The sequence below is a fragment of the Hippocampus zosterae genome, chromosome 6 (assembly GCF_025434085.1).
Source record: "Hippocampus zosterae strain Florida chromosome 6, ASM2543408v3, whole genome shotgun sequence".
NCBI classification, from domain to species: Eukaryota; Metazoa; Chordata; class Actinopteri; order Syngnathiformes; family Syngnathidae; genus Hippocampus; species Hippocampus zosterae.
Genome location: NC_067456.1, coordinates 11,652,362 through 11,664,734, shown reverse-complemented (window position 1 = coordinate 11,664,734; position 12,373 = coordinate 11,652,362). Strand labels below are relative to the sequence as shown.

At 43.6% G+C, this 12,373-nt stretch overlaps 1 protein-coding gene across 3 annotated transcripts in view; it reads right to left on the bottom strand.

Moving 5' to 3' along the window:
* Positions 1–3,656: 3,656 nt before the first annotated feature.
* The window catches only part of ssbp2a (single stranded DNA binding protein 2a), a 56,250-nt gene continuing 47,533 nt past the window's right edge, over positions 3,657–12,373 (bottom strand). For all 3 annotated transcript variants that reach the window (XM_052068682.1, XM_052068681.1, XM_052068680.1), the window contains 13 exons: positions 10,653–10,742; positions 8,403–8,462; positions 8,223–8,289; positions 8,083–8,153; positions 7,936–8,003; positions 7,057–7,105; positions 6,851–6,886; positions 6,148–6,202; positions 6,007–6,077; positions 5,794–5,872; positions 5,685–5,713; positions 5,508–5,606; positions 3,657–5,026 (listed from right to left, as the gene is read on the bottom strand). In XM_052068682.1, the coding sequence (XP_051924642.1) occupies positions 4,997–5,026; positions 5,508–5,606; positions 5,685–5,713; positions 5,794–5,872; positions 6,007–6,077; positions 6,148–6,202; positions 6,851–6,886; positions 7,057–7,105; positions 7,936–8,003; positions 8,083–8,153; positions 8,223–8,289; positions 8,403–8,462; positions 10,653–10,742 (804 nt within the window). In that variant the 3' untranslated portion in view covers positions 3,657–4,996. The remainder of the gene's footprint in view (positions 5,027–5,507; positions 5,607–5,684; positions 5,714–5,793; positions 5,873–6,006; positions 6,078–6,147; positions 6,203–6,850; positions 6,887–7,056; positions 7,106–7,935; positions 8,004–8,082; positions 8,154–8,222; positions 8,290–8,402; positions 8,463–10,652; positions 10,743–12,373) is intronic.

Here is a 12,373-nt window from a genome sequence, read left to right as displayed (position 1 = left end):
GGTCCCACAGGCCATAAAGGCTCGATAGGACTCCTTCTTCAGCTTGACGGCATCCCTTACTGCTGGTGTCCACCAGCGAGTACGAGGGTTGCCGCCACGACAGGCACCAACCACCTTACGGCCACAACTCAGATTGGCCGCCTCAACAATAGAGGCACGGAACATGGTCCACTCGGACTCAATGTCCCCCGTCTCCCCCGGAACATGAGAAAAGCTCTGTCTGAGGTGGGAGTTGAAACTCCTTCTGACAGGGGATTCCGCCAGACGCTCCCAACAAACCCTCACAATACGTTTGGGTCTGCCAGGACGGACCGGCATCTTCCCCCACCATCGGAGCCTACTCACCACCAGGTGGTGATCAGTTGACAGCTCCGCCCCTCTCTTCACCCGAGTGTCCAGAACATGCGGCCGCAAATCCGATGACACGACCACAAGGTCGATCATCGAACTACGGCCTAGGGTGTCCTGGTGCCAAGTGCACACGTGGACACCCTTATGTTTGAACAAGGTGTTCGTTATGGACAGTCCGTGACGAGCACAGAAGTCCAATAACAAAACACCACTCGAGTTCTGATCGGGGGGGCCGTTCCTCCCAATCACGCCCCTCCAGGTCTCACTGTCATTGCCCACGTGAGCATTGAAGTCCCCCAGTAGAACAAGGGAGTCCCCAGCAGGAGTACTCTCCAGCACACCCTCCAAGGACTCCAAAAAGGGTGGGTATGCTGAGCTGCTGTTTGGTGCATATGCACAAACAACAGTCAGGACCCGTCCCCCCACCCGCAGGCGGAGGGATGCAACCCTCTCGTCCACCGGTGTGAACCCCAATGTACAGGCACTGAGCCGGGGGGCAATAAGTATGCCCACACCTGCTCTGCGCCTCTCACCGTGAGCAACTCCAGAGTGAAAGAGAGTCCAACCCCTCTCGAGAGGACTGGTACCAGAACCTAGGCTGTGTGTGGAGGCAAGTCCGACTATATCCAGTCGGAACTTCTCTGCCTCACACACCAGTTCGGGCTCCTTCCCTGCCAGAGAGGTGACATTCCATGTCCCAAGAGCTAGCTTCTGCAGCCGAGGATCGGACCGCCAGGGTCCCCGCCTTTGGCTGCCGCCCAGCTCGCATTGCACCCGACCCCTTTGACCCCTCCCACGGGTGGTGAGACCATGAGAAGGGGGACCCACGTTGCCTCTTCGGGCTGAGCCCGGCCGGGCCCCATGGGTGTAGGCCCAGCCACCAGGCGCTCCAACGAGCCCCACCTCCAGGCCTGGCTCCAGAGGGGGGCCCCGGTGACCCGCGTCCGGGCAAGGGAAACTTCCTAAATTTGACATCAGTAATTCTACTCCTTACTTGTCGGAATAGGTTTGTTACTTTTTTTCAAACTCGAACGATGTAAATAGAAGCAAATCTCTCGCTCTCGCTCTTTCTCTCTCTCTCTCTCTCTCTCTCTCTCTCTCTCTCTCTCTCTCTCTCTCTCTCTCTCTCTCTCTCTCTCTCTCTCTCTCTCTCTCTCTCTCTCTCTCTCTCTCTCTCTCTCTCTCTCTCTCTCTCTCTCTCTCTCTCTCTCTCTCTCTCTCTCTCTCTCTCTCTCTCTCTCTCTCTCTCTCTCTCTCTCTCTCTCTCTCACACACACACACACACACACACACACACACACACAGCGATCTATTGAAAAACGGATGTGTGTATGTGTGTATACATCAGTGCTGGCCTAAACATTCTCAGAAAAGTAAATTTAATAAATGTTATTTTCACAAGTATGTAAACAAAATTATTCTCAGTATTCTTTACGAATATTATTTCCACTTAGTCGAGTGGCTTTCAATGTTATTTAAAATGTTCAATGCTATTTAAAATAACATTAAAGCCACTCCATAAATAACTTATTTCTTATGGCAGAGTTTTTAACCAATCATATTTCAGCTATCTTGTGTTGCCAGGTAAATTAAACTTGCTCGGGGCCTTCAGATGAAACCGAGCAGGCCACTGTGCGCTGCAAGTGCCAATCAGATCACGAGTCGAAGACTCGACTGCGTACGAGGGCCAGCTAGAAGGGGCCACCGTGCGCTGCAAGTGCCAATCAGATCACGAATCGAAGACTCGACTGCGTACGAGGGCCAGCTAGAAGGGCTTACGTCAAGACTGACCGTGCGCGTTCGGTGATTGGATAGACGCCTTTTCTGTTTACTGATAATTGTATCCCGACTTGTTCAATAAAGATTCTTTAAAAAAAAGATTGGATGAGCGCCTGCGAGAGCATTCACTGCATTTTAACCCCAAATGGCCGAAGGAGAAGACGTTGATCTGTGTGCAGAACTACTTTCCACTCAATTTTCAAGACGGGTCTTCCACGAAAAGCTGGATATTGTGCGAAGAGGTCGCCCAACTCCTGCGCTAGCTAGCCTGTCCCAGCAAGGAAAAGGGGTTGTCAGTCATTTTCAGACGAACAATAATGAACGGTAACCGTGGCTCACAGCCTCTGAGAAACGCTGCAAATTGTACTCCTGGGAATGCCTATTGCTTGCAACGGACCGATTTGGTGTTTGGAGCCACACTGGATTGTTTTACCTAGGCAGCAAGGAAACATCAGAGCACGGCTGTGCACTTACAAGCTACGGTGCGTTTAAAAACGTTTGGGGACACTCGCGTTGATCTGCACCTCAGTGAACAGGCGCTACATTGAGTACATGAATTTTATTTTAGATTTCTTCTTGTCTTTTTATTTCGTTAGTATTAAATTAATGGTAACGAAATAAAATGACAAAGATACAAAAATGTGTCAACTAAAACTGCTCACCTGCAATTTATAATGGCGCATTGTAGTCACCTTCGTGCACGAAAGTTCGTTCAATCTCAGCTGCTCAACATTTTCAGTTATTTGCTGTTGTATCGCCGATTTTCAAAATGCAAATGATCTGTTTACTTTATTTTCAAAGAACAGTTTGTTTTGTTATTGTTTGGTTGGTGTCTTGTATGAAACTGCGACAATGTGCAATTTATTGGACAGACTTGTTTAAGATCACACAGCGTAATTTGGGTGGCATTTTATTTAGTATTTTTAATAATGTCTGTATATCTGTAAATTGAGTTTCCTGCTCTAAATTGTGAATGCATACTTGATGGTTTTAAATGCTCCTGAAATTAAGTGCTGCTTGATGAGCCTATAGTGTGTATGTATGTGACGTCACTGAAGAAGACCTAAGGTTGAAATGCACGTATATATATATTTATAAAGGACATAAGTGTTTTGTGTTCCACTCTAAAGTTTGCACCCATGCTAACAGAGGTATATGGGCTTTTAGACGACAAAATTTGGCCATCCTGGGTCTCCATGATATTGATAGAGACACTATACTTAATTCCTAAAAGACAGTGTAGCATCCACATTTTTGAAGCAAAGTTGTTTTAGGCCAAAGTGTGTGTTGCTTTTTAATGGGACAATGAATTCAGTGCATGCCATGATGTCGGCGGTCTCATGGTGACAAGATAATTATAGTCCAAAAGGCTAAGTCATTATACGTTTGCATACAACTTTAGTGGTTTCTGAAGTGCAAAACATTTCCATTATATTCCACATCGGGACACATGCACCACTGTAGTCACGATTGAGGAGGAAAATGAATACTAAACACACAAGGGAATAAAGAGATGAGACATTGGCTGAGGGAAGAGAAGCTTTATAACAGCATATTCAAAACCATGAAATACTTCTCTGTATATTTACAAAAACTGAATACAAGAATTAAAAAAAGAAGTGAACACATCACAAATGGAGTTCAACGTACTGCCACCAAACATGGTCCGATTTACAAATGTGCCATCTTGTACCCGCCCCTATGGCTTCAAACTTATTAAAAAAAACACACACAAATAAACTCATCTCTGTTAAGTTTGTCACATTGCATCATCATCAGTCCACCCTTTCCAATAGCAGTAGGAATTTTCATTAAATAATCTGAATCATAATATCAAATACACATACAAGACGGGGAGCTACATTTGTGGGCTGTACACTTTGCAGTTAGGAATGCAGAGGGAGGATGTTCACAGGCATGTGGATCTTATGTACACCATAAATAAAACATTAAAAAAACATGTATTAGAAACAATCCCACGTTCTGTACCAACCCAGCCTTTTGGTCCACACTGATGTCACAGTTTGATCAGATGATGAGTTGAAGTTGTCATTGCGAAATCTTTTTGCGTTGTCTCATATCTGTGAATTATTCTAATGTGGGAACCCAAAGCAAATAGCCAACTGGAATGTACGTGTGCAGTTGCACCCATTGAGCAACTTGTACTGAATATTGTTGATTTGGCATCAAAGTTCAGAGAACACACGCCAGGGGCCACATTAAACAAAAAGAATTATTGATTTAAAGAAAAGCCACAATTGGATTCTGTTTATCTTAAAAACTGGCTTCTTTTTAGTGTTCGAAATGAAAACGCATATATATTAGTATGTTATGTTTTGAAATGCACAGTGTGACTGGATGGACAAACAAATGGAGAAAAGAAAACCTAAAAATCTGTAGTCAATCACATAAACGTCAAGGCAAGGTGTCCTTAATTCTCTTATGAGAAACGCAAGTTAAAAAAAGTCCATTGTGACAATCAGTTACAGAAGCCTTAACCATGTGAACTGCCTTTAAACTTTAAAATAAATAGGATGCTGGCCGTAGTTTCTGCAAGGCAGGAAAAGTCCACACTGGAACAACCTCAGATTTTCCTCCATGTGTTTCCATTGTTTCCTTTGTACAGTCGCGTAGTTGCAGAAGGGCAATCGACGTGTGGCCAAAGTGGTTATTTGGAATGGGGCAAGTTGGATGAGACAAACATCAGGGAAAAGTGGGGTAGTGTTAGGACAAAGCCCCCCGGCCCTGATTGGGGAGGTTAAGGGGCGAGGAGGAGGAGTCACGGGCCGACGTGACATCAGATGTGATCCGTTGCTTTTTGTCAAAGGTTGGCAGCAGGTAAGTTAACGGGCTGCTGGCCTCGTCTTCACACGCTCATGGTCATGTTTGGAGAATACTGTGCAGAGGCATGAAAGACATTTTGTCAGATAAGTTTCTCTGATGTTGCTCTACATTTGGGGGTCACCGGCACCATGTAACCCCCAAGGACCCCGCAAGTAGCGCGCGGGCTTGCTCTAAAAATAGCTCACAAATAGCTAAAAAAAAGTTTTTAAAAATATGTCTTATAGCCACAATTTCTAACATACACACAAGCCTTTAGACATAAAGTTTCAATGTCAAAAAAAATCTCTGTTGAAGACATTATTTATTGACATACAAAATATATATTATTAAATAGATGAAATTTTAGTAGGCTGAGTTCAGATGGGTCTTGTGTGGATTACTTCTGTCAGATAAAAAGACTGTGCTTGTGGCATTTTATTGTTGCTTTCATGCACCCTGTAACCTGAAAACTTGATAAACCGTCCTGTCGTAACCGCTGTCCCTGAAAGGGTTAATTTGACAGCATCATTGCCCTCCACAGTTGACAAACTCACACTTTCACTCTGAAAAGGGTTGAGGAAGTTTCCGGTCATCTCTCCGTCCTCTCTGGGGGTTCCTGGCTGGTTATTCATACTCAGATTACCTGGCGAGTTCTGAGTAAACACAACGAGCCGGATAATAAAGAGCACTTGTGTGAAGTAACCCTCGGGGTGTATAAAATGTTATCTTACCTTTGGGAGACTGTCCATATCGCCAGACCCTGAGTAAAGCACATGACGTAAGTTATAAACATATTTCTCGACTAATTATTTGACAAATGAAATCCCTTTGTTCTTGTACCTAATGATCCATTCATGTGATGAGGCTCCATTCCAGCCATTCCCCCTAATGGGCCGTCACCTCCTGCACCCATAGGGAACTGAGGACATGCACACAGCGGAAAGTGACGCTCAGGTCATAAAGATTACAAAGTGACAATAATAGTTTTTTTACATTCTCGTGTTAAATGCAAGCCAGGTTCACACAGACGTCATATAAATAGCAAGAACTCACATTTGGTCGACTGCCACCTGGGGGACCTGTGCTGATCATAGTGTACATGTTGTCTCCAGAGTTGGTTGAATCTGTTGGGGGAGAATTGCAAAGTGATGATAAAAGGAGGGAGCGACACAGACACATACTTGCATATTTTACCTGCTGGGCTTGGCATGATTGGGGTACCGGGTGGTCCCCCTCCTCCCGGAGGTCCCTGAAATTTGTTTAAAAAAGGGCTATGAGAACCATTTAAGTATGTCTCAAAATGCGGGGTGGACATTTGACAACAGGAGTTCGGGAATTATTGATTAGTTAAAGTCAGATGTAAAGCAAATGCAGGTGTCTGGAATGAGATAGCGCTACTTTCCATAGCTGCCAATCTGCCAACAAACAATTGTATTGCGTTGCCATGACGCAGGCCCGGAGTGGGCCCTCTGGAGTGACTGGAAAATTCCCGGTGGGCCACGTTTGTTTCAAAATCGGCGAATAAAATGCATTTGGTCGACCTAGCTTGGTTCAGAATGACTAACCTGGAGCGGCATGAATTTTCACTCTTAGTCGGCCTGCTTTATGGATCGTTCAGGCGTCTATTTCATATGGAATCGATCATACAAGCGTTCGAAAAAAACAAGGATGTGGGGTGATTTATGTTTTGTTTGACTTGAAAACTGACAGTGGCGGTAAGCAGTTTGAAACCACTTTTTGAGAATTGGTCACTATAGGCCAAACTGACGCTTTTTCTGTGTGTCCAGTAGCACTGCATGTGTATTTGTGTTTTCTAATGTTCCGGGAGAAACAAACAAAACCTGCAGCGTACTTGCATACCGTTAAAAATCAAACCCTCGAGATTAACTATACATACCACATAACTGCCTGGAGATGCAGACGAATAAGGAGTCTGGAAAGACATGCAACGACTGTGTAAACGATACAATGCAATACATGTTGATTTCGAGAGTGCTTTCGCAACAGCAGCAGCTGGAACAAAGTGCTTCGCAGAACATTTAACATAAAATCAGGTCATGTTCAACAAAAATTGAAGATGAGTGTAATGAGTGTATCACTCACAGAGTTTGAATTTGGAGGATTTGGCCAGGGTCTCCCACCTCCCGGCCCCCTGGAATGCACATACACACTTGAGTCTCAGCCATCGTTTCAGATGGATTGCACTGAATTGGCAAAAACATGCTCAGTTATAGCCAGAGAGCACACACACAAACAAAAGTGCGTGTGCGAACACACACACACACACACACACACTCACATTGAAAACTGAATGACATTTCATTCAGTGGGAGAGGTGTTTTCCCCAAATGTGTTATTTGAAAAGCACTTATTGATTTTTGCATTTAGTTTTCTTATTCCGTAATTGTATAATGAATTTATTGTAAATCATACAATACAGAAATAGATGCATTCAAGTAAACCTCTCTAGATGATTATTTTGCACGAATTCCCAATCTGCTTTTGTTTATTTTTCTCTTACCAGGTTTTTCTAATAATAATAGTTATAATAATAATAGAAGAAGAACAAAAATAAAAACAAGAATATTTAATAACAGTAATATGTTACATGTATTGCGGTCATATATTTGATTTTATTTGAGGGTTAAGGGTTTTTTCTGAAACATCATGGCTGTGAATTGCAACACAGGAAAATCTGTATAGCAAGCTGTTATAGGTCAAACCTATCTCAAAAACCTGACGTGCCGGAATGAAAAGCAAACATATTTTAAAATAGTGTCCAAAATCCATGAAGTGACACAAAATAAATTTCTGATTAAAATTTGCTGTTGACTAGTCTGATTCATCATGAGATCAATTGAAAATACATCCAAAATCACAATTAATCCTTATTTTATGATTAAAACAGCTATTAGAAATATTTGACGCAGTTATATATTTTTTGAACTTCAATACAAAAAGGTGGACATTTGTACCACTTACATGTTGATGCCCGGCATCCCAGGCCCAACTAGTGCATTCAGTGGCGGCCTCATCCCTCCTCCATAGCTCTACAAACACAAGACAACCGAAGCAGTGTTTAAAACTAAAAGAGTGTTGCCAACAAAGGGATCATACACACATACACACCTGCGGCCCGAGTGGCACCATGCCCCTAGGTGGCGTCATCCGCTGCATTGGCCCCCCCATATTCGGGTGACCTAGAACACAGGAAAAAGTCATAACGTGTAAGTGTCTAGCCAGTCATGTATTTTTCTACCTGGACCCACCTTGCTGTCTTGTGGGGTCCATGCCACTGGGCAACATTGACTGACTTCCTGGCACACCACCAAGCCCCTGCAGACAAGAGCCATTTTATCACTCGGATCACTTCCACACACGCTGATGACCTTTTCCTCTTCGCCGGTGCTGTATTTGAGCCTGCCGACAGGGGTCGCTGTAGTGCGTACCTGATTGGGTAATCTGAGGGGTGGTCTGGGTCCTCCCGGGTATCGAGGGGACATAAAAGGCTGTAACAAGGAGATGTGAATCGACGTTGAAACCAAAACCAATGGCAACATTAGAGTGTCATGTCATTTGCCGCAGTGTGACTTGAGATATTTATTTCTTTGCCTTGAACTGAGGAAATGGACCTGTGTATGACATGAACCAACCGTCTTTGTCCATATGAAAGTATTGCAATCAGTAACACAATTGAATAAAGCAAAATGCTATGTGAAAGACGAGTCAATATTTTAACCATTGTAAAATGATTGGTAGTTGTTTGTTAGCAAATAAAGTACATACAGATCTGAAAAACTATATTTGCAAAAGTACGAGGAAGCCAGCATACCCGGTAAAACCCCAAACTGAGATCAAAGCCCGATTCAGGACGTTGAGACAAACGTGCTAACCGATAGGTCAGTGAATTATTTCTAGTTCATTTATTTCGTTTAGTAAAGGTAACCACTATAACAGGAATGAATGCCACTCACACCATAATGCAGCGTAGCTCGACACGAGAAGTAGTTTTACACCACACCACAAGAGGGCCACAGAGCTCTTGTGTTTGTGGTCTGGAACTCCTGTCACTGTCAGTGCACTGGTACATTCACCTGACTTCAGTGCAGCCGGTGTGGGTTTAGTTCACACTCAGCGATGGTGTGAATGTTAGTGTGAGTGGTTGTCTGTTTCTTTACATGCCCTGTGATTGGTTAATAATCTGCTCAGGTATAGTCCGTCTTTTGCAAAGCATTGGCTAGGATGCAAACCTGCCAAGTACACAGTATAGCAATTGGATGGATTGGTGTATCTTTATCTCTGTCATTTCTTCTTATGCTATGAACAAATAGATGGTAATTCTAAAGACATTAATAATAAGCGAAGGAAACAAATGCATCAATAGTACATCTTAAAGTATACATACTAGATGGATACGACGCCCGACAGGGTTCATCCACTTTGTGATCAACTGCATAAGAAAATATCCAAACCGCTGAAGTTCCTCAACATACAAATCAAGCAATTTAGGGATTTCCTCATCTATGGTCCGTAATATCAGAATCTGGAGTTAACAATACATGTCAGTGGCAAGACCGAAAACCAAATTTGATTGCTCTTGACCTTCGATCCTGCAGGCGGCACCGCATCGAAAACCGACATCAATGTGCAAAGGATATCACCACAAGGGCTCAGGAACACTTGAGAAAACCAATTTGAGTAAATACATCCGCAAGTGCAACTTAAAATTCTACCATGCAAAGCAAAAGCCATTTATCAACGTCTCCCAGAAACGCCGCCGGCTTCTCTGCGCCCGAGCTCATCTAAGATGGACTGATGCAAAGTAGAAAAGTGTTCTGTGGTCTGATGAGTCCATACTACAAATCATTTTGGGAAATTGTGAATGTTGTGTCCTCCGGGCCAAAGAGGGAAAAGAACCATCTGGACTGTTCTGGACGCAAAGTCCAAAAGCCAGCATCTGTGATGATATCGTGCTGTTTTTAGTGCCAGTGGCACGGATAACTTACACACTGTGAAGGCGCTGTTAATGCTGAAAAGTATATACAGGTTTTGGAGAAACATATGCTGCCATCCATGCAAGGCTTTTTTTCATGGATGGACTATCTCAGCAAGACAATGCCAAACCACATTCTGTCCTAAAGTCTAGAGCTAGCTTAAAATTATGACTGTTGAACATCGGAAGCTGTACATCAAGCGAGACTGGGAAACGATTGCACCTACGAAGCTTCAACGATTACTGTCCTCAGTTCCCCTCAGTTACTGTTCAAAGAAAAGCCGAACGTGAGCCTGTCCCAGCTTTTGGGAACATGTTGCAGCCATAAAGTTTAAAGTTTATGATTATTTGCTAAAACCAATTAAGTTAATCCATTTGAGTATTAAATCTCTTGTTTGTAGTGCATCAAATTAAATAGTGGTTGTACACAATTTGCAAATCATTTCTGTTTTGATTCGTGTTGAACACAACATCCCAACTTCATTGGAAATAAGTTTAGAATAAGCATTTGACCTGATCTCCTAAAGGAGTTGTTAACCTCAACAGCGACTTTTTGAAAGCAGCGACTCGACAAAGGCCCGTTACAATTATTGAGCTGCATGTCAGATGCGAGCATCTGAGATGGACTGATGAAGACAACTAATCAATGTGCACCTGGCACAGTCGCCGTCACGTACTCACTGGATAATATTTGTCATGCGCTCACCTGAAAAAATCCTGGTGGGACCGGACCCACGGACATGCCATCTCCTGGGGGGAGGTTCCCGAGTACGGGACTGGGGGCTGCTGCTGCACTCTGAAAGAAGAGAGTTAATAGCGAGGCACCTCATTTATAGAGTGCGAGCTACTTGGATTGAATTGGCCACAATGAGGAGTGGCATTCTGGTTTCGGTCAGCGATTTTGAACTTCACTTCAATCTTTCTGGAGTTAAAACAGCTGTCGGCAGCCACCAGCTTTCTCCCGCTGTGCTTAACAGTTTAACAGATTGATAAGTAAGTGACTGTAAAATGAATGTCAGTGTACATAAGTGTGTGTGTGTGTTCATTTTTCATCTTTTGGACCATGACATTTTTTTTTTCCTGGGAGGTGCCAGAATGACGATAGACGGACTGGCAAACGTGAAATTTACCAAAGGAAGCAATGACGGAAGCACGGTTAAAAAAACACGACGGACTGACCGAGTGATGATTACAGTTGGTTCTGCTTGAAAAAATGACGGCCTGACGATGACGGACGGGTGCTCAGGTTACTGATGAATGGCCAAAGACTTTCAATTTTTCTGTGTTCAGTTCATATGCCGCACGATGCATTTAAACATGTTAAAATAAGTTAAATCTGTTTTAAGTATGGGGTAGGGTAAAACTAATTTTTTTAAAAAGTGTTTCATATCTTGATTCTATATCGCAGAGTTTCACCTGGTTCTGGAATGTATCCCTGGCATAGTCATCTAAGAACTGTTTCTCTTGGTGAGAAATTTGCTTTCTCCAGATGCTCTTCCATGCTGGTCAACAGAACAAGTTCATTTTTAAATCCATGCGTGTTTTTTTGTTGTTGTTGTTTTCCCCAAATGGGCGTCATTGCCACATTTGAGCCCCACCCGCTTTCAGCATCCTCGACCAATGCCCTCCTACCAGCTCATCCTGACATGTTACGACCATGAACCTTATGACAAGAAATGTGAACAGCTGCATCTCTGATAAGAACATGGTGTCTGGTGTTCTTTTTTTTTTTGTTTTTTTTTTTTGTCGGCAAATGTGGAACTCACCCCCGATTCTCTGAAGTTTCCGCCTGCTGACTTTGTAGGTCACAGAGGAACAAGGTTTAATCAGGGCTGAGATAAAAGCAGACTGACGACACGCTCAGATTCTCCTCGGCTCCACCCACCACCCGAGCTCGCTATTCCCTCATCTTTCCACATTTTACTTGATATCTCCTCACACTGTTCACACTTTCTGCTGATGCAAACCGAGCTTTGGGAGGAAAAAGTTGATGCGGATACAGACGTTGTGTAACACAGAACGACAGCAAGAGAGGAGATTTTGTGAGTTTTCACCCATTTCATTCTCATTTTCTTGCACTCTGGATTACCCAAAATGCATCTGCACCTAAGCAGCCTGGAGGTTTGCTGAGTTTGCCTTCATGCTCAGAGAGAGGGAGACAGAGAGAGAGAGAGAGAGAGAAAAATGAGGACAAATCAGAGAGATATGTGAGTGTGCAGGCCCGTTGCTGCGCACTTTTTGTTTGTTAGTGTATCTGTATATGTGTGTGTTGGTTGCTGAAGGACCTGCTGACAACTAATTTTGCCTCTTCAAATGGATGAACTGAGAGAAAAGAACAACAACAAAAGCCAAGATGTCTGCCTGCCCCAGAGACCAGCAGCAACCTTCATCATCAAACGAGACTTTATCCAATACAGTGGGACTCCA